The 25,387-nt window shown below is 36.5% G+C and overlaps 3 protein-coding genes across 4 annotated transcripts; 1 reads left to right on the top strand and 2 right to left on the bottom strand.

Annotated features, from left to right (window-relative positions):
• The first annotated feature begins 7,377 nt into the window (after positions 1-7,377).
• Positions 7,378-10,524, top strand: LOC120085881 (UDP-sulfoquinovose synthase, chloroplastic). Its single transcript, XM_039042138.1, has 3 exons — positions 7,378-7,599; positions 8,657-9,739; positions 9,926-10,524. The coding sequence occupies exons 2-3, from the start codon at positions 8,693-8,695 to the stop codon at positions 10,325-10,327; spliced, it is 1,449 nt and encodes a 482-aa protein (XP_038898066.1). The 5' UTR covers positions 7,378-7,599; positions 8,657-8,692; the 3' UTR covers positions 10,328-10,524.
• A 37-nt stretch (positions 10,525-10,561) lies between these two features.
• LOC120085882 lies at positions 10,562-14,019 on the bottom strand. Of its 2 annotated transcripts, none has more exons than XM_039042139.1 (8): positions 13,787-14,019; positions 13,607-13,673; positions 13,249-13,367; positions 12,878-12,960; positions 11,551-11,672; positions 11,228-11,392; positions 11,024-11,117; positions 10,562-10,953 (listed from the first exon to the last, which is right to left on the bottom strand). In XM_039042139.1, the coding sequence occupies exons 1-8, from the start codon at positions 13,913-13,915 to the stop codon at positions 10,707-10,709; spliced, it is 1,026 nt and encodes a 341-aa protein (XP_038898067.1). In that variant the 5' UTR covers positions 13,916-14,019; the 3' UTR covers positions 10,562-10,706. The 2 variants fall into 2 exon arrangements, with proteins under 2 accessions (XP_038898067.1, XP_038898068.1); XM_039042140.1 differs by having other exon boundaries at positions 13,607-13,651; positions 13,787-13,916.
• A 1,679-nt stretch (positions 14,020-15,698) lies between these two features.
• LOC120085885 (ATP-dependent zinc metalloprotease FTSH 4, mitochondrial) lies at positions 15,699-20,470 on the bottom strand. The gene is made up of 7 exons (XM_039042148.1): positions 20,109-20,470; positions 19,575-19,665; positions 19,120-19,383; positions 18,575-18,811; positions 18,362-18,486; positions 17,652-18,128; positions 15,699-17,005 (listed from the first exon to the last, which is right to left on the bottom strand). The coding sequence occupies exons 1-7, from the start codon at positions 20,133-20,135 to the stop codon at positions 16,076-16,078; spliced, it is 2,151 nt and encodes a 716-aa protein (XP_038898076.1). The 5' UTR covers positions 20,136-20,470; the 3' UTR covers positions 15,699-16,075.
• Between the last annotated feature and the right edge of the window lie 4,917 nt (positions 20,471-25,387).

Below are 25,387 nucleotides of genomic sequence, written 5' to 3'. Positions count from 1 at the left end.
ACCTTCACATTGTTCAAGCCCCGGAATCAGTTCTTAAGGGAGCAATTTATCTACTTATCCCGACATTAGGGAAGGAGTAAATTTCGTCTTGTGTAGCTGTGTTCCCAGCTCCCCAATCAAACGAATCCAAAAATGGTAGGCTTATTGAGTCGGCAATTTGGCCACTCTCACCACAAATTAAAGAACCGCCTTCATAGGCAGGAGTTCACAACTCATTCAGGATTCAGGTCATGTTACCCATGGTCATCTTGATGAAATGTAAGTCTATATTATTAACGACGTTATGTAATGAAACTATTCATTTCGTGGTCCAGTATTATACAAACCTTTTTGTATGGAACACCTCCACTCACATGTCTCCACATGAATGATCAGGATCATATCATTTGTAGCACTTTACAACAATTGTAACATCTACAAAACGGGTCATATTAGTAATGTCACCAGGATAAGGTATCCAGCCTTATCCATTTACTATAGACCATTTAGGTTATCACTTAAATATGATCCACCTGTATGTCTCTACATACATGTTTAAGCTATAAAAAATAACCTTGGATGTTAGTTTATTGGTTTTGTGGGTTAATGATACTAAATGTCGAATAAAAATATCTCACATTTTATTAAATAAATAAATCATTTGTACATTACAATTACAAACTACAGGACCCACGAGATTTAGGGCATCAACCCTAACAGAGGGATTACAAGTTGGCATATGGATCTAAGAATTTGATCCTTACGGGATACACCGACTCTGCTTTCCAAACTGGTAAGGATTCTAGGAAATCCACATCAGGATCAATGTTTGTCCTAAATAGGGAATTGTAGTATGGCGTAGCATTAAGCAAGGATGCGTTGCAAACTCTAGCATAGAGGCTGAATATGTAGTTGCTTGTGAAGCAGCAAAAGAAATAGTTTGGCTCAATAAGTTCCTAAGTGATTTGGAAGTGGTTCCAAATATGGACTTGCCTATTACCTTATACTGTGACAACGGTGGGGCAGTAACTAACTCTAAAGAGCCTCGTAGCCACAAACACGGAAAACATATTGAGAGGAAGTATTATCTGATACGAGAGACTGTGCAATGACGATGTGTAATGGCTACATTCAAAACATTTTGACCATTGAGGAAAATAAATTTCATTAAAATAATAAAGACAGTTTTCTAAAATAATGAAGAAAAAAATAACTTAAACAGATAAAATTTTGACCAACATTGACTTTCAAATCAAAACTTTTAAATAGCTTGAAAACATAAACTGAGCGGAAGCGATTTACATGTCCCATATGCTATGATCACAGGTTCCTCTCGTCACCCGCCGGTCCATTCCTATCCTTACCTGAAAAACATAAATTAAGAAAGGTTGAGTATAAAAATACTCAATAAGTGATCCCATTACCGGGATCAGGCTATACATCCACGAGCAGAGAATGATGGGTCTGTGGCTGAAACAACTACATTTGTCTTAGATAATGAAAAGAAACCAAAGGACGTACTATCTTGCCTTGACTCGCATATCTAGTCGTCTAATGGCACACCGTCAAACATGAAAAAATAACATGAACGTGAACCTATCGATTCACGTATGTCTAGCGGCCTAAAGGCACACCGTCAAACATGAAACTAGACCCGTTGGTCCTCTGAAATAAAACATGCATCAAGCCAAGACGTTAGACTGCCTTATTGGTCTAATCATGCACCACATGCATAATTCCAATACTGTATAAAATTTCAAACATGCTCATAATACTCATAACTACCATGCAACAAGTAATCACAACGACAAAATCATACTTCTAGAGTCCATTAATTAACTTTATAAATCTAATCTAGGCCGTCTGGCATGAAGGCACCGGTAATAGTACCACTTACCTCAAATTAAGTCAAGGACGGTCATCTCAACAACCAACTCCAACAATTTACTTGAATTAAAACCAAAGAAAGGACCGAACGATCGTAAATCCTGCTAGAAAGCACGCCACTGATCTCCAAACTTCGAATAGTAAACGTTCAAAAACTCGTTTCCCTTGTTAGACAGTGACCAGAAACACTCCCAAACTTCAATCTAAAAGCGAAACGTAAAGGATATCAATCAATTTGGGCCAAAAGCTAATGGGTGGTCAAGAACGTCCAAGAATTCTAAAACTTACCCAAAATATCAATTTCGGTGACAATGGCATCAGCGGTGGTGGCAACCATAGATAGACAGCAGTTGTTGCTGTCGGACGGCATAAATTGTTTAGGCTAGCGGCTGGTAGTAAGGGTCTTTCATGAAGAGGGTTTGTGAGAGTGAGAGAGAGAGGGAATTTCTAGTTTCATAGATTTTATTCAGCAGCGATTACAAACAAACCAGAGCTTCAAATAACAATCCAACCGTTCAAAATCTATATGTCTCAAAATGATTGACCAAATTGAAGCACAATCCAACGTCAAACTCCAGAAATTGACAGTTTTGTGGAAGTTGTCGCTGAAAAACCGAATTGCTTTCTCCCCAATTTTTGGCCTCTTTTCACTCTCATTTAATTTCGAAAAATTTCAATTCTTTTTTTTTCAAATTTTAAAAAGATAAATAAAATCACAATATCTCCAAAATCTTCAAAGATTTTATTAAATTAATAAATCAATTAGCTTTTCAAATTATCTTAATTTAGGCTTCAAAAACCAAAATTAAATGGCATAAGATCCATCAATTTGATACAAATTAAATCCTTCCAAATATTTAAATCAATTCAAAACCACATGAAATTAATTATCTCCTTAATTTAATTTTTTTTTTTAAGTTGGCCCTAAAATTCAAAATTAAAGGGAAGTAAAATTCAATATTTTCAAGATAATTAGTTCGAATATCTACTCAATTAAATTCAATTTAACCAATAAAAGTTTTTCAATTATTTCAATTTAATCCCAATTTTCCAAATGAAAGGGAAATTTAAACTAAAAAATTTTAGATAATTAATTTAAATTTTCCTGAAATTCGGGATCTTACAAAATGAGTATTCTGTTTTATGTTCATTAAATGTTTTCAATGTTTGGGCCTTGTATAAACCCTACTCCAATGTTAGTACCGAAGGTATGGTAAGGTACCAAGATTTTAGTTATGTTAGGGATCCTTGACACCGAAGGTATGATAAGGTGAATACCCAATCCAACTCTACGTGCACTTATGACTCACATTATTGAAGTTGATGAGATCGAGCAAAAGGGCTCTCTTTAAACTTAGGCTGGGAGGTGATTGAGCAAAAGGGCTCTCACTCCAATCTAGGCTAACGTAGTAAAGATTGAGCAAAAGAGCTCTCCCCCATGTTCAAACAGTGGAGTAATGGCATTTTAAAGTATAATACTGAAAAGCCTTATTTTAGGGCTTTTATTTGATATGATTTTATGTTTTCTAGTTATATTTTCTAAACCTGATTATGATCATGTAAATGTTTATGAAAGCATGTTTATGTTATTTATGAACAAAAATATATTTTCCCAATAGTCAGTCACTGAGTATTTCAAGCTCACGTTTTTAAAAGTTTTTCTCCTCAAGTAGCGGTCGACGTCCCAAAGCTGAGTAGATCTACCAGTCAGTCACTAAATAAGATTTCTTAGGAAACTTGAGGAATAGGTGGTCCACTATGTTTTTTTAACCCTGTGTTTGTCTGTACACGTCATGGGATTCAGGGTAGGATTTTGAGTTAAGGGTTGTAAACATAAACATTTTATATCGTGTTGTCTGTTATGTAAATAAATGTAAATTTCTTTGCACATAGTACCTGAGTTAATAAGTTGGTGTTGAAGTTATGCATACATTGAGTATAAGTTTTGAATAGTATATCAGGTTAACAGGTACTCAGAAAACATGATTACAGGAGTATGTTGGGCAGTAGTTATCATAAGAGGGTTGACAATTATTGTCTTCACATCTGTTCTCGGATTAAAAGGGTAATCTGGGGAAGGATGTGAAAAGATAATTTTATTTTTTTTTCTATTTAAATTTAAAAATAGTAGGATTAAATTTGAAACATTTAAGCTTAAAGTTATATGATGCCACACCTCATATGTACATTACACACACTACACAAGAATTTAAAACCTTTTGGAGTTGCGACGAGTATTAATCAAGGAAGTATTCATACCTCCTATGCCATAATATGGAGTAGCATGTGCTATATAATAATATTCATGGGTGGGCTCGATCATACAAATGTCTAAATACAGCTGGATACCTTAGATCTAGCTATACTTGCTTGCTTGTTGACCTGTACTACCTATTCTATTCTTGACACAATAATAGTAAGTTGAGCTCTCGTTGTGAGCACTACCTTAGCACTGTTTTTTTGGCACTCAGAGAAGAGTGGAAATAGTCCTAAATAAAATAGAGCTTCTCACTAACACTTTCGACTCGCTGCCAAAAGCTCATTCAGGCGGAGAAGCTAGAAGCCTTCCTGGTGAAGGAACTCTTATACAAGAGTACCTATGAGCAGGAGCGGATCTTTTCGATTTCATTGTGACAAAATTTCCACACATACATTCTAACATACAGATATGCATTGAAAACACTAATTAATGGCATGCTTTAAAAGATAAAATACAAGAGACTGGGAGACTTACCAGTTGAAGACTTTCTTCAGAAATCTCGGTCTCACTGTGAACAAACTCCTCACGCTCTTTCTCGTTCAGCAAGCAATCGCCTAGCACCACCACTGTCGTCTACACGAATAACAGCGCACGAACAAAAGGCAATGGGGACGACACCACCACTTGAAGCCCTCAATATTCTTGGAGTGAGAATCCAAATGGTGGACTTTGATGGAATTGGTAAAAGGGAGGAGGTAAGGTGATCGTGTACTACGAACAAGCAAGTGGGAGAAAAGGATGACTATCGTATAGTTGGGTTCTTGATCGTTTAGGTCGAGGTACACGATCGTGTAGTAATTGCTAAGCGATCGTCTAGGTAAAAGGTAAGCAATCATTTAGATACGCTCAGGCATTAAGCAATCATCTAGTAAAGATAAGCGATCGTTTAAGAAATTGTGGGCGATCTGTTAGGAAACATGGGTGTGCAATCGTTTAGTAGGCGGGCACTATTATATAGGCTCTCAACACTAAGCGATACAAGACTTTCACACCGTGAGCGATTTTGCGTCTCTTTTGTAAAATAAAAACTATTTTCATTTTATTCTTCAGTTACTAGAACTGAATTGAATTTCCCACCATCGTGCAAAATCGGAGAAAACTTCGGCCAATTATCTCATAACCGCCTAATTAATAAAATAAGAAATATAATCATATTATATTTTTAACATATAGTTTATATCATATATCAACTATAGTGTTTTCTCCTCTACTTGATATAAATCATATTTATATCCAATTTCCTCCAAAATAATTTATCTCATACATTTAGTCAATCATATCATACATAATTAACCAGTTCAATTATATCATTTATAATCGAACTCCCTCTTGTCAATTTGAACATTTCAAACTAACCCAAAAATTAGTTCTCAACTTTTATCCAAGCTACCAAGGGGACCTTATGGACCTATGGCTCGAAGCTCCAATGGTACATGAATAGTTGACTAAACTCTTTAGCCACGAGATCCACCATCCATTAACTGCTAGGCATTCCACTAAAGACCGACGACCCAACTTTTCTTACCACAGATATATTTCTGTATCCATCGGATATAACCAATCATGAGTACGATAACCTTTTAAAGATGCTTGTAAGTATAGTTGGGCCAATTTACCGTTTCGCCCCTGTAGTTACATCTCACTCCTTAAGTACCACTGACCTCTCTAATGAACAATACAACATAGTCCAACTATGTGTGAACACCTCTTGGGCCATGAGAAGGTGTGTGGCACCACATCGTTCAAGCACTGGAATCAAGCCTTAAGGGAGTTATCTATCTACTTGCCCCTACTTCGGAGAAAGAGTGGATTCCATCTTGTGTAGTTGAGTTCCCAGCTCCCAAATCAGACGAATCCCCAAAGTGATAGGTTTGAGTCGGCGGCTTGGCCACTCGCACCTATGCAAGTCAAAGGATCGCCCTCAATGGCAAGAGTTCCCAACTCACTCAAGATTTTTGGTCATGTTACCTATGGTCATCCTAGTGAAGTGAAGTCTCTATCATGAACAGTGTTATATAACGAGACGTTAACACTTCGTAGTCAAGACTTATACAAACTCTTTGTATAGGATGCCCCCACTCGCATGTCCCCTACACGAATGATCAGGATTAGACCATATGTGGCAAGTTACAACACTTGTAACTATTCCACAAAGCGGGCCGCATCCATAGCATTACCAGGATAAGGTTTTCCTCCTCTATCCATATACTACAGACCATTTTGGTTATCACTTAAGACATGATCCACTTGTATGTCACCACATACATACTTAAGTTACATAAAGACAACCAGGGATTTTAGTTTATTGGTTTGTGGTAAAGCAAATAAAACATTCAGATGAACAAAAACAAAAGGTGAAGTAAATATCATATATTATACATCACAAGCGTTCGTACAAACTGTTTACAAACTACAGGACACGAGACTTTAGGGCATCAACCCCAACACCCGGTGCATGAGGGGAGATTGTGAAAGTTCCAAACCAACAATCCCTACCTTGATTGTTTAACTTCTTATCTTGAAGGCATATTGGGGTATTCTTTATGGCCAGGAAGGACAATGATTCAACATTTCCTTCGGAGTATATATATTCTAAAGTAGCACAAACTAGGAAGAGTCTTGACGTAAGGAATAGAAGGAAGGTTCTTTTTAGAGAATAGCAACGCTTTTTCTTCATTTACAAGACTTTCAACATGTCATTTCAGAGTCAACCATTGATTGGTCTTTTCATAAAATTGGAAAATCCACTTAGGTAGTTAGGTTATATGACTTGATCCATAATACTTTATCTTTAAAAAAATAGAGTTTTAAGTTGAGTTGGCGTTGATAAATATGAAATGTTTCACTAGTATTTATTTAAACCTCGTTTGATAATAATTTGATTTTTAATTTTTAGTTTTTGAAGATTAAGTCTAAAAATATCCTTTTCATTCGCTTCTTTGTTATCTAATTTCTAACAATATTTTAAATCATTAAGTCAAGTTTTAAAAGCTAAAAAAGTAATCTATTATTATTTTTGGAATTAGGTTAATAATTCAATTCTTTTACTTAGAAAAATGAAGTTATTATAAGAAATTGAGAGAAAATAAATATAATTTTTAAAAATAAAAAATAAAAACCAATTAGTTATAAAATGTGCCCTTAAAACTTAAAGTTTAATCTATTTATCTATTGAGCAGTTCTCAAGATTTTTGGGATTAAAAAGATAAGAGTAAACTCGTAATTTAACCTAAAATAAATATTGAGCACCGAAATGGTAGAATTAAGCCGAATATGCGAAGGTTTGGATAAGCCGAATATGCTCTCGGCTACGATTAGGATTCTTTCTCCTCAAAGATAGCAAACCAAAAATCCTGTCTCAACCAAGTACCCATCCTTTATACTCCAAATTCTTCACTGTTATCAGCATCTCGATCAGTTTCACTGCCTTAGTTTACTGTTTCTGAAGATTTCTTCCGACTACTTGAATTACGGTATGCCCAAATTCCCCCAAATGTACTTTTCTGGAAATGATCGCCTGGAAATTCAAATGTCGGGAATTGATTTTTTAGTATTCGTGTCATTCTGTTGTGGGTCATGTTCATTTTGCGTCATACTTCATTTATGCAGCTTAGGTGTTTGTCTTAATGTCCCAAATGGAGAATTTAGCTGAACCCAAAAGCCTAAGGCTGTCGAATTTACCTTCTTTGGTACATTTTTCTGGTTTGATGAAGAAACCCCTTTCATTCTTCTACTTGGTGTTGTGTTGGAGTGTTGTTTGATCATTGTGATCGTTAAAGGATAGAGAAAGAACAAGTAGCACTTTTCTTTTTGCTTCTGCAGCTGTGGGGATACCTGTCTCCGCATTTGTAATGACACATAATTTAGACGTTCTCTCTCTCATTGTCGCGTGCTTTTTTCCTTCTCTGTAAAGAAACCAAACCCTTTGTTGATGTGTATTGATCGGTTACTCCCACCGGCAAGATGGCCTTTGGCATATGCTATAATGACTGTTCACCATCGATTAGATAATGGGTTGCTATTTACGTTATAGAATATTTACTGACATGTGCGAGCAAGGCTTCTCTACAATGATCTCTTTTATCCTCTAATATACAAACTTCAGCCCTCCTCCCCTGCTTACATTTTACTCAATTACTACGACCGTTTTTTCATTCAAGACTTGCTATAACTTAACAAAATGATTGTATTTTCTCTGTTATTTTATAATTATAAGTGTGCATTACTTGATGCGGTGCTCGTTCTAATATATGTAGAGAGGAAACTAACATATGTAGAAGTGAAATGAAAATTTATGAAATTTCTATTTTTTCGCCCCTAAAAAGTGAAAGGAAACCAACATGTGTAGAGAGGCATGTATTTTGCTTCCTAGAGGCATATTCAACATTATTCACGTATCCCAGGATTTCATTCTCTCACATGTTTTTGTCTATGTGGACTTATTGAAGAAACATGAATACTAACTTCCATCTGAGTTACCACTGTAGCAGCTAAGTTGAAACATAGTTGATTAGAGTATTGTCTCTGCAGGTTGAAAAGCATTAATATTGTGTGGAACACGTTGAAATGGCACACGTTCTTTCAACTTCATGCTGTTTGAAGATCTCCAGCAAGAAATCTTACTTCAAGGCATCAAATGACAAATTTACCTCATTTTCTACGTCATTTACTTCAAAAATATGTAAATCACCAATGCTAAGGCTTGTCTGGCAAGAAAAGAGACTCCCAAGAAAGTGTATTGTCCGAGCAACCACACTTCCAGCCAACCAGGAAGCCCCAGCCACTCAATCCAGTTCTGTATATCTTGATGCCTCAAGTGGATTGTCTAAGACACAGCGAGTAATGGTCATTGGGGGAGATGGTTACTGTGGCTGGGCTACTGCTCTCCACCTCTCCAAGAAAGGTTATGAGGTTGCCATTGTTGATAACCTTGTCCGCCGTCTCTTTGATCATCAGCTCGGTCTTGACTCATTGACTCCCATTTCCTCCATCCATAATCGCATTCGCTGCTGGAAATCTATAACTGGGAAGACTATTGAACTCTTCATTGGTGACATTTGTGACTTTGAGTTCTTAACAGAGACCTTCAAATCATTTGAACCTGATGCTATTGTCCATTTTGGTGAGCAACGCTCTGCTCCATATTCCATGATTGATCGATCGAGAGCTGTTTTTACTCAGCACAACAATGTGATTGGAACTCTAAACGTGCTTTTTGCTATTAAGGAGTTTAGAGAAGACTGTCATTTGGTGAAGCTGGGGACTATGGGTGAATATGGGACTCCCAATATCGACATTGAAGAAGGTTACATTACTATTACTCATAATGGAAGGACAGATACGTTGCCTTACCCGAAGCAAGCAAGTTCTTTCTATCATCTAAGTAAGGTTCATGATTCACACAATATAGCTTTTACTTGCAAGGCTTGGGGGATCAGAGCTACAGATTTAAATCAAGGGGTTGTTTATGGATTACGGACAGAAGAGACCGCGATGCATGAAGAACTGTATAATAGGTTTGATTATGATGGAATTTTTGGGACTGCATTGAATCGTTTCTGTGTGCAGGCTGCTGTAGGTCATCCACTCACTGTATATGGCAAAGGTGGTCAGGTAGGATCCACATCTATGGTTTTATTTTTCATACAGCAATGAAGAGTTTTCTTTGAAGCATTTGTCATTGATACATTACCACATCTATTCCTAAGTTCCTCATAAGTATTATCATCAACTCAAGCTCGTTTAAAACATCATTTCTGGACTAATTTATGTTTTTTATTTATTTAATCATGTATCCAGACCCGAGGATACCTCGACATAAGAGATACAGTCCAGTGCATAGAACTGGCCATCGCAAATCCAGCAAAACCAGGAGAGTTTCGCGTCTTCAATCAATTTACAGAACAGTTTTCTGTCAATGAACTTGCTGCTCTTGTTACTAAAGCGGGAGAGAAGCTTGGGTTAGATGTGCAGACCATAACTGTGCCAAATCCAAGGGTAGAGGCAGAGGAACATTACTACAATGCCAAGCACACCAAACTCATAGAGTTGGGCCTAAAACCACACCTTCTATCAGATTCTCTTCTTGATTCAGTGCTCAACTTTGCTATCAAGTTTAAGGATCGTGTCGACACCAAACAAATAATGCCAAGTGTTTCGTGGAGAAAAATAGGAGTCAAGCCAAGGACTATTGCTGCCTAGCCAAGTACTTAATTTATATGTAGCAGCCATATCTCGCAGGTTCTACAAACTGAGTTCTATCTCCCATCTTTTTGTAGGCAGTATATACATCTTAATGAAAGCTCCCCATATGTATTATCTGAGTTTCCTTACTGAGCTTCAGGACGAATACTAAGTTATATTTACTAGTAGAGCAATACAAGTCAATATTTCTTTTTTCAGATTGACATAGGGTTTCATCAAAATATATTCATGAAAATGTCGATATCAACAAATAAATCATTAACATAAATTATTATTAGAAGTTTGGAAAACATCTGTATACAACATCAGAATCTAACTACAATATTCAGAAGCAAAGAAAGTGCTTAGTATCCTTGTTGATCTTGAAGGAATGTTATTACAACCGGGAATGACTACCTTTATCAGGCTTCCTACATAGATGCAGCTTGGATTTATCTGTGTGTAGATGAAGATTAGCTTTAACGAAGTTCACAACAACTGAAGCCAATTCATCTTGGTGAGAAGTATAATCATGATCAGCCCCTTCCATGATGCATAGATCATGATTTACTATTGACTTTGAAAACTCAAGAGCATCTTCAACTGGTACGACTTTATCCATTGATCCATGAACCGTCAAAACCCTGAAAAAGAAAAGTGAACATTGCCATGGTTCAAACAGAAGCAATAAAACAGAATAGCAACACTCCTCACCTACAGTCACCCTGAATTGCTAAGCATGCTGCACGAACCTCGGTAGCTAGTCGGTCCATTAAACTTTCTTCAGTGACACGATACTCGAACTTCCCTGATTTCAGAAACATGAAATAGAAGAAACGGAGAAGATTGCATAAGACCTTGCGTAATTTTATGAAATCTTGATGTTGTTGAAATAGAAACTAGAATTTGATGGCTCACCTCTTCTATTCTTGATATCAATATATCCTTTTTGCTTAATTCTTTGCAAAAAGTCTCTACCTAAGCGGCCTTCAATCCCTCTTTCAAGGTTAAATCGGCCAGATATATTAACAATCGTATGAATGTCTCTATACTTTGAAGCATACAAGAGAACTACATTCCCCCCTGCAACGAAAATACAATAAATTGGCTTGCTACCATATGTTCCTTCCCATGGAAATGTCTTCAAAGTGCTGATTTATGTCTTCAATAAATTATTCAGAACTCCAAAATTGCACTTTATAATAAAGATTGATTTCTGCAGAATGAGCAAGGATAAAGACCTTTACTGTGTCCAATTATTGAAGTCACTGTATGTTCCTTTCCATGGAAATGTTGAACAGCAGCACGTAAATCATCAGTTTCTCTGCGGTAGTTGCCATACTGGAATGAACCTTCACTCTCTCTGCCAAATATAGGTCAAAAAGAAATGTTTTGGTGCTCGGATTGTGAATGATTTTCGCAAATTGTACGCAACTGGGAAGTTCTATGGCAATCATGGTTTCCCTAGTTATTAGAAAATAGAGCGTCCTCAAGAAAGAAATTTGAGAGGATAAATGTTTGTTTCTAACAGGCAAGACGAAAAATATCGAAGCAAAGGTTTTTCTCCTAAAAAACTTAGTTCTTCGAATCAAGCTGCTTAATATAATCTAGGAATCAGATGGTATAATTCCTAATGCCCACAGTAGCCAGAGAAACAGACCCAAACCTGAATTTGAAACAAACCATAGAAGCAAAACGTAAAATAAAAACCAACTATAACAAAAACCTTTATTTTTTTAGGTAAATTGCAAAAACCACCCTTGAAGAATGGTGGTAGTTGCAAAAACCACCTCTAAAGTATGGTGATAGTTGCAATTATACTCTCAAACTTATAATATTTATAGAAATTGGACCTCCAAGTGATAAAAATTGAACCCTCAGACTTGTATAATTGTTACAATTTCTACGATTATGTAAGTTGAGCGTCTAATTTTAGCACTTGTATAAGTTTGAGAGCTCAACTTTTACAATTGAAAGTTTAAGGATATAATTACAACTACCACCATACTTTAGGGGTAGTTTTTGCACTTTGCCCTATGTTTTAAGGATTTTTTTGCCACTCAATAGCAAAAACCTGTTATACATATTTATTAGGCATTATAGTACACAACATGTATGAGAACAAAGATCAACTGATGGCCTATAAAGCAGAGTTTGCACAGAAGTTATGAGAAAAATAAACATGGAGAAGCTCTGATAGTAATATAACTGACATCCGTATGCACTGAGGATCAAAAGGTTCATGGTTCAAATCCTCCACCTCCAATTTGTACTCTATATATAGACATACACTTCTGCAAGAAACTTTTAGCAACTTCTGTATTATAGGAAATCAAATATGCATGATTCTTTAAGAATCAAAATGGTGGAAAACTGACATCGTTAGAGTAGGATATATAAGAATACAATTGTAAATTCGGCTAACTTTTCACATTTGCAGTAGCACCTTATTTTTAATCATACTGGTAAACTTCAACCACCAATTTCCAATCATAAGGTGAAGAGACAATGATTTTGACCACATGCAAAACTATAATACCCTATTCATTATCCATCCTAAGATCTTACCCGTTACCAGCAAAGTCAAAGCGGAAAACACTGATCCCTTCTTTCTCAAAAGCAGTGGCGAGGTTCACCATAGGAATGTTTTCCTACAAATGGCAGTTGATAATATCAACTCAACCAACATCGAGAAGCATTCGAAAACGAAAGAGAAAAGGATAACGAGCAATGAGGACAAATTCAGAAATGTTATGGATTCCTTTGAACTCAACAACCTTCTTAACATATTATCGTCAAATACAAAAACTAAATCACAACTTAAAAACACAATGTAGCAAAACATATGAAACATGGGAATCCAACCAGACGAATAGTAATTATTAATACCACAAGAAAAAAGACTCAAAACCATATAAAAACGATCTAATGTATAAAACCTTCGAGGACCGAAATCCATGGCAGATAATAACAAGCTCATCTGACCCAGTATCATGCAGGATTCCTACAAGCTTCTCACCATGGATATTCTGTATCACTACTCTGCGTTGGGAAGCCACTACAATGGGAAAAAGTTAAAATAAGATAAAATCTGTTTTGATGAAAAATGTTACGCTTGAAAAGTTTAAGCCTAATACTTATTATTGGAGCTAATACTTCATCGTTCAATTAGTTTGGAGTCTGTCCTAGGTAATAATTAGTTCCAAATTTCCAACAAGATAACGAAGTAACTTCATTAAAGCGGGAATCGTTCAATTAAGTTGATAGATTGAACATTGGTTCCTATCAAATACTAACTTGCATAGATCAAACAAGGCGTCGGATTCGTCGGCAGCACTTTTCCTGGAAGACCCACATCGAACACCTTGTTTGATTAGCACAATGAACACGAATCTCGTAATGGGTATCTCAAGATTGGTCTCCAGGCAATGATCGAATAAAGAAACTGAAGAAATAGACGAAAATATCAAAGGAAACCTGAATTTCTCCTTCAAAATTTGGATTTGTCTCAAAAGCCCTTATGAGATGATGAATGGAGTCTGTTCTTGAACTGTGGTGGTTGAATTTTAATTCTTTACCTGCAACTTCAACTGAACCGGTTTCCATCAAAACCGATTCTTCAACCCGTGCCACGAATTTATATTTTCCAAATGAAAAATTCTTAGGGCGGGTACGCAATTCGATTTCTTTCCTTGTTCTTTTTACTTTTTCAGATTCACTATTTGGTTTTTGATTGAATTAAATATATATATATATATATATATATATTTATGTCGATTGAATACCACTCTAGATAAAGAAAAAAACTTGTACGAATGACGTAAAAATTGAGTCTAAAATGTCAAATGATCTAAATTTTCAAAAAATGTAAAATGATCTTTTATTGACATCAGGTTCATATGAAATTACCAAAATAAACTTGCGCAAGTGAAAAAGCTCATTTGCTCATGCTCTTAGTGACGGTCCGTTTGTGAACGTCCACGGCAGAGCTACACGTCATCGCAAAATAGGTTGTCTTCTTCCCCCCACTCTCTCACTCTCGCTTGCACTCTCACCGAGGAATGGAATGGAGGAGGGTCGTCGATTTAGGCCAACTCTAGGTACGAAATGGGGGAGGGTCGTCGATTTTTGCCAAATTGGAGGAGGGTTGTCAATTCTGGCCAGATCTCTCTGAGTAATGAATGGATGATGATCGTCCAAACCATGGAATGGAGACCATGCTCGATCGTCAAGTGAGCAGAAGAGTGAAAATTCGCTAGAGAAGAAAGGAAATCGCGCCAGAAAAAAAAATGAAAGAGAAAATGAAAGGACGAATTTGTAACTTCACTTATCTATGACGTCGACAGAAAGTCATTTAACATTTCTTTTAAAAAACGGAGTCATTTGTCATTTTGAACTCAATTTTTTAGTCATCTATATAAATTTTTAGGTAAAAGGGAGAGAAATGCAGATGAAATTTGAAATTTGAAGTATGGAGTCGCATAAAAGTTTTGATAAATATTTGTTTCATGTAATAACCCATGCATAATTATTCTTTTAAAATAGGCTTTAAGTCCTTATTTCTTAGTCCTAAAACGAAGGAGAGAAACAAGTTTGTGGCCGTCATTTTTTCTAGTGTGAGTAATTTTTTGGTAAGAATGTTGGTTGATCTGATATTTAATTAACTCCCATTTCATACTAACTTCTCGAGAAACACATTAATAAAAACACTACCTTTAGGAGAAAAACCAAACTCCCATTTCACAAAGATTTCATTTTTAATTTTCTATTTGCCAAATATATGCTTACCTCACTCCCTCCTACGGTAAGAGTAACTTAAATTCCAAAACAAATAAATTAGATTCCCGTGAAGAAATTTGATTAGATTTTTAAAGACATTGCTAGAAAGTAATGTTTTATAAACTTGTAATCATTTTATTTTTTATTTTTATTTTTTAAAACTAAACTTATAAACATTACTTTCACCTTCAAATTTCTTACTTTGTTATTTACTTTTCATTAATAACTTTAAAAACCAAACCGAATTTTGAGAACTTAAAAAATAACTTTTAAAAAATTGTTTTTGTTATTCAAATTTAGCTAAGAATTCAACTTATGTACTTAAAAAAGATGCAAATCATTGTAAGAAGTGTAGAAAAAATAAATCATTTTCAAAAACCAAAAACAAAAGATGAAATAATTACCAAACAATATATAAAAAACTTCTAGTTTTTTAAAAAGTAAAATATATACTTTGTAGTATGACTCCCACAGACTAACCCTTTTACACAGTTCCTCCCAAACATGGACAAAAGTGATCATTCTGCACAATCCCACAAATATCTTTTTGAGAGAATAAATGGCATACAAAGGTTGAGGAAAATGGACATCCATCCAGAGAGATAGAATATGGTTCCAAAACTATGCTCCATTCTTTGATGTTAAGCAGAATAAATCCTAAAAATCAAAGGCATCATCAAAGAATGACCTGAGATGGGGAGGCCTTACAAGTACTTTCAACGTATGCATTGTAATAAAATTATTTTTTGAGTATTGAAACAATGGAAGAGAAGCATAAAGAAAAGACGATGAACTCCTCTAACCGGTACACTTTCTGCATTCACCTCTTCTACAGCTAGCAATCGACAATTAGATGCATAGTGATACATAAACTAGTGGCAGGCTACAATCACCGAAAAAAGAGGCAACAAGGCAGCAAAGGAAGTTACTATATTCACAATGAATATCAAAAATAAAAACGAAGTTGCAAGGGCAACCAACATACTGCTAAGATCCAACAGGTGCAATGCCTTTAGCCTTGGCTGCAGCAGTTGCTGCAGCAGCTGCTGCTGCTGCTGCAGTGGCTGCCGATGCAGCAGGGTTCGGTACTGAGGGTGGCACAGGGTTCGACTGCGAGCTACTCTGTGTGGATACTAATGGTTGATGTTGTTGTTGTTGCTGCTGTGAGTTCACCTGTGCAAGAAGAGCCATGATCTGACTACCGGAGAGTGTCTCCTGTTCAAGCAAAGCATTCGCAAGGGCATGGAGCTCCTTGTTATGGGTAGTGAGAATTGTTTTTGCATTGGTGTAGGCCGCTTCTAAGAAGTTCTTCACTTCCTTTTCAATAAGAAGCCTTGTTTCTGTACTCATGCTTTTCCCATTGTCATTGTAATTGTGGGCGACAAGTCCAACTTCTTTGCTCATTCCATACTTGGTAACCATAGCTCTGGCAAGAGAAGTTGCTTTCTGCAAATCAGATGAAGCACCAGAAGTTACTTCATTTTCTCCAAAAATGAGCTCTTCGGCAACTCGTCCTCCCATGCAAACATCAAGACGAGCAAGCATCTGTTTGCGGGAGACACTAGTTTCGTCCTTATCAGGCAACTGTGCAACCATGCCAAGAGCCATTCCTCTCGGAACAATTGTGGCCTTGTGAACTGGAAGTGCTCCATCAGTGTGGATTGCCACAAGGGCATGGCCACCCTCATGAAATGCAGTCAATTTTCGAGACTCATCAGAAATAACAGCAGACTTGCGCTCACTTCCCATCATAATTTTGTCCTTTGCAAATTCTAGATCATCCATGCTCACTGCTTTAGCACCATCCATCGCAGCCTTTAAAGCAGCTATATTAACTAAATTTGCAAGATCAGCACCAGAAAAACCAGGAGTTCCCCTTGCAATGATCATCATATCAACATCATCTGCCTTCAATATCTGAAAAGGTAATTATTGACCATAATTATTGAGCATAAAAATGGTATCTGTAGGATAATTGACCATAAAGTTATGGCATTGTCTTGTCCCAAAAAGTTCCAGGACGAGAACTTGGAACTGGGAAACTGGATGGCCCCAGCTGGCTAAAAACTAGCTAAGATTAAAAAACTTGAAACTAGAAAACTGGATGGTCCCTAGCAGGCTAAAAAGTTGCTAAGATTTAAATAGACAAAAAAATATAGCAAAATATGGTTCCCAAGCTCAAAATCACCTAGACGAGGGCAGAAGTTCAGTCAAGTTCAGAACTATATGTGATGATAAGAGGATCACACCTAGCTAAAAATTCAAATAATCAACAAATTCAGATAGCATAAATTTACCTGATGACACAATACACACAATAAGCCAAGTTCAAGATTGTGGTCAAAATATCATCACATAACATCTAAGACGTGAATATAAATCAATGCACAGCCTCATATTGGGAAAGGCCAGAGTCACAAAGCAGCATGAAGCAGGAGTATTGTACCTTATCATCAAAATTGTATGTGATAGAACTATATTATTATTTCAGTTTAACTTGACACTGGCAGACTAAACTGATACACAGGTACAAAGCAGTAGTTTAGAAGGAATAGAATTCTACCTTCGACATATGTGATTCCAGGATTTGCCTTCGTCCTTCAACATCAGGATTAGGTACAACAATGTGGCGATCAAAGCGACCAGGTCTTACCAATGCCTTGTCCAAAGACTCTGGAAAGTTTGTTGCTGCAATGACAATTATTCCTTCATTTTGCTTAAAGCCATCAAGTTCAACAAGTAACTGGTTAAGAGTCATTTTCATATACTGTTGATCCTTGGGGTTTCGGCTTCCTCCAATGGCATCAATCTCATCAATGAAAATAATACATGGCGACCGCTTCTTCGCAGCAGAAAACAAATCCCTCACTCTTCTAGCTCCAACACCAACAAACATCTCTTCAAACTCACTTCCACTGCAGGAAAAGAATGGTACCCCCGCTTCTCCAGCAATCGCTCGTGCTAACATTGTCTTGCCAGTTCCAGGTGGACCAACAAGTAGAACACCTTTTGGGAGCTTGCCACCCAACCGAGTGAATCGCTACAGGGTAATCAAGTACAATAAGATAAATTATTAATTGCTGCAGAAGTTAAGAACTAGCCAATTAATTGCCACCCAAACTAGAATACAGAGCAGATCAAGGAACTAACTACATGTGATGGAAACTGATATAAATTAATTGAGGAATAGAATATAGAACCGAACTCAGCTGGTGATAAAGCAGGCACAAGGGGACACACATAAAAAAAAACAATGTGAAGATGTAAATTTACCTTAGGATCTCGAAGGTAGTGAACAATTTCTTCAAGCTCTGCCTTGGCTTCATCCACACCCTTAACGTCATTGAATTTTGTATTAGATTCCATGCTAGGTTGCACTTCTTCATTCAAACCAAGACCTATATTGTCAAGACAATTAAAAAAAATATTATTTCCCTGATTTCAATCCATGTTTCTAAAACACAGCGTTCAAAGAGAGAAACCAACCTTTGCTAATTCCTCTATCCTCAATGAGCGCTCCTACACCAGAGATCAAGAGAAAGGCCAATGCAATAGTGCGAATCGTACGCCAGAGCTGCTCCTTAAAGTGGCCCCCTTCAGTAGTCACCATATGGATAGGAGAACTAGAAGTTCCAAGAATACCTTCTTGCGATTGTTTTCCAACATTTCTGAAAGCTGCTATGCTACCAACGCTTTCTCCTCCCCTAGATGCACTTGAAATGCCTACAAAAAGAAGTCGAATACATGTTAATTAAAGACCTTCATCATATGTCATTGCCACAATATAGACAGGAACATGATTTGCATCTTTTTAAAGATGAGGAAATACATGTGTGTGCAGTTTCATTCAGCATTAGAACAATGAAATCTTTCGCAACACCAACCTAAAATGTAAAATTTTTGAAAGGTTGGAAAATATAAACAGATATAGAATACAATAAGGGAAACAATAGATAGAAATAATAAAGCTAAAACTAAACAGAAATAATTTTCTGATGACTTGACAAACTATACAGAAGTAGTATGCCCACCTCTCTGCAATGTCTTAAGTAGTTCACTCTCATCCAGCCTGTCAACTTTTACCAATGCTTTAACATATTCAGAAAGGGCAGTAGCATTGTGGTGCAATGATGGCTGAGTTTCAAATAACTTTATAACAGCTTCAGGATCATTTCTACAGAAGAGTTCTTTCAGATGAGCAACTTCACTGGCCTCATCGGCATCCCGCACTCTTCGAGCTAGGTTCCCAACATAGCTCGATTGATATCTCTTATGAGCCCCCAAGAATTTATATACTGCATAGCAATGAGGAGAAGAAGCAAATAAACTTATTTCAAGCAATGCGAAATTGACTTCACAATCACCACCACAAACGCCGGTTGTAATGATTGAAAAAAAAAGCTTGAATCTATAGATTAAAAACAAGTCTTTTTGACGTCTCCAAAAACGTTCGGAGATTGTTGAGCAAAAGCAGAAATAAACTTACCTCCACCACCCACTCCGCCCTTATTGACGGGTAAATACGTATTGATCAACGCATTCCTTAACTGTCCAAGCTCTAAATTATTCCTCGAAACCTGTAGCGTATAAAACACATCTTGAGTTACAGAAACAGGCTAAATAACATATCATGAAGCTAGAAGCATCAACAATCCAATTATTGTCCAACAAGTGTTCGCCACCACGCGAACCCGTTGGGTAACCCTAGAAGCTAGCAACGAGGAAATGAAAGAAAGGAAGCTGCTGCCCTACGACCCCACACGGACCGAAAGAGCTTAAAACACAAATCTTAAAAACAAAACAAAACGAATTACAACACCTCCATACACGTAAACAAACTGGCAAAATCGTGTCAACAATAATCATTGAGAAAGCTGAAAATCCCAGAAATGAAGAAAACTAGGGTTCCCAGAATTAAAAAAAATCATGTTCAATAACGCATATCGCCGGCACCCCAGATGATTGCAATGAAGAAAGATTAAGGATCTGATAAAAGTATTAAGCGAAAGATTGAACCTACCCGGGTTATGAGATGCCTCCAAGCCATTCCTTATCTGAAGACGAAAAGGGTCCGATCTTTGGGGTTCTCAATCCTGTGACCTACCTCCTCGCAAGCTCGAAGACGAAGAGAGATGTGTTTTGGGGTTGAAGAAAATAGAGGCGAAAACAGAGGAAATTGGGATTGAGATAGGTAAAAATGTTACGGGGAAAATCTACTCCAGTCAGATGGGTTCTGCGATTCTCGCAACGCTTCCTGACCATTACAGAGCAATATCAAAATTTATAAATGCCCGTTATGCCCCCTCTCTTTTGACTCCTTTCTTCTACGAATCCCTTTCGTTATTTGGATCCACAGGACATGAACCATGATGCTGACCTAACCCTTCCAAGATATTTCCCCTTCTCCATTTCTCTTCACCGACCTTCTTCTCCTTCCCCAAGCCTATCCTCAGCTCGGCTCCTACCCGAATTGAGCCTTTGGGCTTCTATTTCTCCCTCCAGGTTTTTGGGCCTTTTTTATTGGGCTGGGTTTGGGCCTATTTGGACCCTTTCTTTATCGTTTAATTGGGCTGGCAGTTGGGCCTGTTGGGTTTCCTTTCTCGTGTCATCTCAAAACCCAATTACTAAAACGATTTGTCGCACAGTCTTTCTACTACATTTTATAGATTTTCAAATTTTTTATTTTTATTTTTTTTTAAATTTCAATTTTGTTTAAGAAAAAATTTCACAAATAGAAAAATGTCAAATTATTTACAGAAATAATAAAAAAAAATACTAATAGACATTGATAGACGTCTATCAGCGTTTATCACATAGTATCAATGATAAACTACTATCTGTTTCTATCACTGATAGACGCTCATAAACACTAATAAACCCTCTATTAAAGAAAATAAATTTTTTTATTTTGTGTAAATAGTGTTTTTTTTTTTGTTTGAAAATTTCTCTTGTTTTACCTCTAACTTTGTCTTTATCATTGATTATTTTAACTGGAATCTATAGCAAATTTTGAAATCTCCGCTACCTAATTTACTATTAATATTATTGTGACTTTGAATCTTACTTCTATATTGAACCCTACTTGTTTGTGTAGGAATATGCTCATCAAATAAGTGAAAGAAGACTTTTTTTTTTTTTTTTTTTTTTTTTTGAAGAAAGAAGTGAAAGAAGACATCTTGCATTAGATGTTGGTAGAAAACTAACATTATGTAACAACACAACAATATTGCTGGAAGGAAACAATTCATATATCACAAATAGTATATTAAACATTAAACATGACTATACCTTCCACAAGCAAAACGCTCAAGTCAATGAATCACACCAATTGGAGTATAGCTCAAGTAACATAATTTAGTATGTATATGTTAGAAATTTATACTAAGATATAAATAAATGCGTAAACTAAATTATATCTGAAATTTCACTTCATGGGTTAGAACTAATAAGAGTAACAATCATAAAATTACCAAAATAATTAAGAGAAGGGAAAAAGAACGACACAAACAATATATCAGTTCGTCCTAAACTTAGGATTATGTCCAGTCTTCTACAACGGCAAGTTTCACTATGACGAAGATTGTAAAAAAAAAAGTTCCAAACTCACGCTAAAAATCTCTTCTAAATAGTCCAACACGAGTATTTAATTTCCGTACCACAAATCTGGTATATTGAGATAAATAATAAGAGAAAAACACATCAAAACAGAAGATAAACTTTTTCAAATAGGCACACTACCGCACATGGATTAAAGAGAAAACCTTCAAACCTAGAAACTGCTTATGCCGTAAGTGCTCACGTCTACCACTACAAAGATTGTCGGTTGCTTTCTTTTCAAGTCACTAAAAACAACCCACCAAAAGCATTATATATGTGTGTGTAAGCTTGTAGAAGCCCTAAAGTTAAGCCGAATGCAGGTTGAACTCTATGGAATCTAAGCATCACTACCCTCTTAAAGTGCTACATCCGATGGACCGAATAACATGGATGACATGGAAAGATCGAAAGAAGTGTTAAGTGTCGTCAATCTTGAGATTGTATGGCATAGCGCAAAGTCGACATCTTTGGAAAATTTGACGGAAGTCTAAGGCTCTTCTCAGCTATCAGGGCACGTCCCCTGTCACCTCCCACTACACTTAAGGATAGAGCTATTAGAATTCGCAGGTCAACTCATGAGAAAAAGCTAGCCCAGCGAAGCAAGACTGACACCGGAAAACTCGCATCTCCTTTATAAAAATTGAATAAGTGAAATAGTGTTGTGAGGTAGTCATCCCCTACTATCACTACGATTAATGCTATTAAGACTTTCTAGCTTTGTGATAAAGATCGCTCAGAGCCTCTCTTCCATCAATAGGTACTCCCAATACGTTGATTACATGCCTGAGCATAGACTTTCCCGATTAACAATTGACCCAGTGCGCTTGACAAGTCTCCTTCTTTATTATAAATGGGCCAAGCCCAAATCTCAATTTCACGACAAAGAAATAAATATGCGCTTTTATGGAGTTTTGTCTTCACAATCTTGTCATTTTATCACTTGGAGACAAAACGACGATCTTGCCTCCCACTACAACAAAACATAATATCTAAGCAAACTCGAAGGCTCAACATAAAATCTGTAAAATCATGAAAATATCACAATAGAAAACCATCAGAAGATAACTGACTGATGAAAATTGGTTGTCACTTCTATTGACTCAACTACACTTCTGTACCTACCACTTGCAGCTTTAACTAGCATCTATCATCTTTTTGATCTTTTAACAATACTAAACCGACATCTGTACAGTTTGGAATTTATGTGGCCAACTGCCACTACTTGGGATCCTAACAAGAGTTTCCATTGACGATTGTCGAACTCACAACTGTAACCTTCAACATCCAACTTGCCAATAAAGATGAGATTTATCTTAATCCTAGGCATAAGTCTGAAATCTCGTAGTAACTTTTCTCCAAACTTTATCTTCGTATTAATGTTCCAAATTCCAATGATTTTGAAAACTGTTCCATTCCCCGTTCAAATATAGAAATCGAATCATAATATTAAAGCTTAGTTTTATATTTTTTTTTTAGTTAATTCATTTTAGACTTCTTGTAACTGGTTCTCAAGTTGTACAACCAGCTATATTAGTTTTTAACCAATATAACCGGCTGTACAGGTTACCAAAAAAACCAGTAGTCTCAATCTTGTATAAATTGGCTTTTAGCCATCATATTTGATTCATTAATAAGAATGTCACATTGAGTTTCTTAGATCTTCTCCATTAATTGGTATCAGAGTATTTTTTATCCAACGCGCATTCTCTTCCTAGATCAACCTCAAATGGAAGTGGAAGTCTCCTCTTCAACGAAAACATGGAGAATTGAATGAATTCGGTAGAAATGTTCATGAATAACATCAAGAATTGGGAGACTTACGGAAGATGATGGCACAGATGTTGCAACGTTTGAACTTCCAAAATCCAAGGGATACACTCAGGTTGCAAATTCAAGAACCCCAAAAGAACAAAGAGGGCTGCAATCAATGAAACCATTCAAGAAAGACAGACATTTAAAGCTACTGGGCAAAATATCGATCAAGCTGAGGCAAGATTTTAAGAAAGAGTCCAAGAACCATTCAAGAAACAGGGCATAACTAATGTGCTTGTCCAAAATTATCCTAAAGAACGCAATTTTCAAGCAAGAAGCGTCATTGACAACCAAGAATTTGATCCCATGAGATGCAGATGCCCGGATAATATGATGCAAGATTCGAGTCTTCAGATGAAGTTGAAACTTTCAATTTGAAAATCAAGAAAGAATGAGAAATCGGTTAGGCATGCAACAAGATTTTCAAGAACGCCAAGATTACAGGATGAAGGCTGATCTTCCAAGTTTTAATGATAGAATGGCTGTGGAAGCTTTCCTAGATTGGATCAAAAAGGTGGAAACCTTCTTCGAATATGCCAACACACCTGAGGACAAAAGGGTCAAGTTAGTGGCCTTTAAATTTCAGAGAGGAGCTTCGGCGTGGTGGGACAATTGGAGACAAATAGAAGGTATTATGGCAAACCACCAATCAAATATTGTCCTAAGCTATTACGGTTGATGAAGAAAAGATTCCTACCCCTCAATTACCAACAATTTCTATACAATCAATATTAATTGTGCAACAACTTACGTCAAAATTCATTCTTGGATTGTGAGAAGAAGTCAAATAGGTCGTCAAGTTTCATCTAATGGCTTAATTGGGTGATGTTATTACACTAGCCACTACTTATGAGGAGAGTGCTAAAATGAAACAACCTAAAATATATCAAAGAAGACAGTCTTGAGATCGACAACAAAATGTCTCTTAAAGCCCAATCGAGCAAACAAAATATTATTACTAGGGATCCACTTCTAATTGGCAAATCAAGAAGGACGACTCTAATGCTAACCAACTTCTATTCGAGTGTCTGATAGTAACATTACCAAAAGGACCCCAAATCCTTATAATCAACCAACTTTAGGGAAGTGCTACTATTGTGGACAACAAGGTCACCTATGTAATGAGTGCCCCTAATGTAGAACCTTGGCAATTCAAGAAGATGATACCCAAGAAGAAGCCAAATTTGAAGAAAACACCACTGATGAACTTGCTTACATACAATTGGATGATGGTGACTAACTATCTTGTGTTCTCCAATGGATTTTAATAACTCCAAAGGTTGAAAACAACTCCTAAGGCATGCCCTTTCCGCATAAGGTGTCCAATCAATGGAAAAGTATACCAAGTGATTATTGACAGTGGGAGTATTGAAAATGCTCCCCATCTCAGATTTACCTCTTTCACTTAAAAGGAGATGTGCAGACAACAAATACAACTTTTTTGAGATACTTATTGTCTGCCTTGGCTTGTTTTACTCATGACTAGAATTAACTAACCTCAAAGTTTGGTGTCCGATTTTCTTTAGAACTCCCAGGATCGGCTAAATATTCCTCGGTACCCATGTTTTCTTACGATAGTTTCGGAGCTTCAATTCAATAATTTCGGCCCATAAAAACTTAGTTAACTTCCATAAAGCTTTAGAGGGGTCTTAAAATTAACTTATCTTCAAATTTGAAGCCTTGAATCAACCTCTAATTGCACGAATTGGCCAAAAATCTGAGAAGCCCCTATTCTCGTCCAACTTCAATCGCCACTGATTTTCTTCTTTTTCTTTGCTTTTACAGCCACGAGCCTCAGGTGTACACATCTTTCGGGCTTCTTCTTCCACTATCCTTTAGTTTTGCTTGGTTTTCCCTTAGTAAACACCCTTCAAATACCCTTAATCTGAT

The sequence above is a fragment of the Benincasa hispida genome, chromosome 9, assembly GCF_009727055.1.
Source record: "Benincasa hispida cultivar B227 chromosome 9, ASM972705v1, whole genome shotgun sequence".
Lineage (NCBI taxonomy): Eukaryota > Viridiplantae > Streptophyta > Magnoliopsida > Cucurbitales > Cucurbitaceae > Benincasa > Benincasa hispida.
This window is presented reverse-complemented; position numbering and strand designations above follow the sequence as displayed.

Excerpts from the sequence above, each read along its gene's own strand:
- LOC120085882 (XM_039042139.1), bottom strand. The coding sequence starts at position 13,915 with ATGGAAACCGGTTCAGTTGAAGTTGCAGGTAAAGAATTAAAATTCAAC. Across the intron at positions 13,674-13,786 it reads ATTTTGAAGGAGAAATTCAG|GTGTTCGATGTGGGTCTTCC; the intron begins GTTTCCTTTGAT and ends TAATCAAACAAG. Across the intron at positions 11,673-12,877 it reads TTTGACTTTGCTGGTAACGG|AGAGAGTGAAGGTTCATTCC; the intron begins GTAAGATCTTAG and ends TATATTTGGCAG.
- LOC120085885 (XM_039042148.1), bottom strand. The coding sequence starts at position 20,135 with ATGGCTTGGAGGCATCTCATAACCCGG. Across the intron at positions 18,487-18,574 it reads GGATAGAGGAATTAGCAAAG|GTCTTGGTTTGAATGAAGAA; the intron begins GTTGGTTTCTCT and ends TTGACAATATAG. Across the intron at positions 18,129-18,361 it reads ACTACCTTCGAGATCCTAAG|CGATTCACTCGGTTGGGTGG; the intron begins GTAAATTTACAT and ends ATTACCCTGTAG.
- LOC120085881 (XM_039042138.1), top strand. The coding sequence starts at position 8,693 with ATGGCACACGTTCTTTCAACTTCATGCTGTTTGAAGATCTCCAGCAAG. Across the intron at positions 9,740-9,925 it reads TATATGGCAAAGGTGGTCAG|ACCCGAGGATACCTCGACAT; the intron begins GTAGGATCCACA and ends TCATGTATCCAG.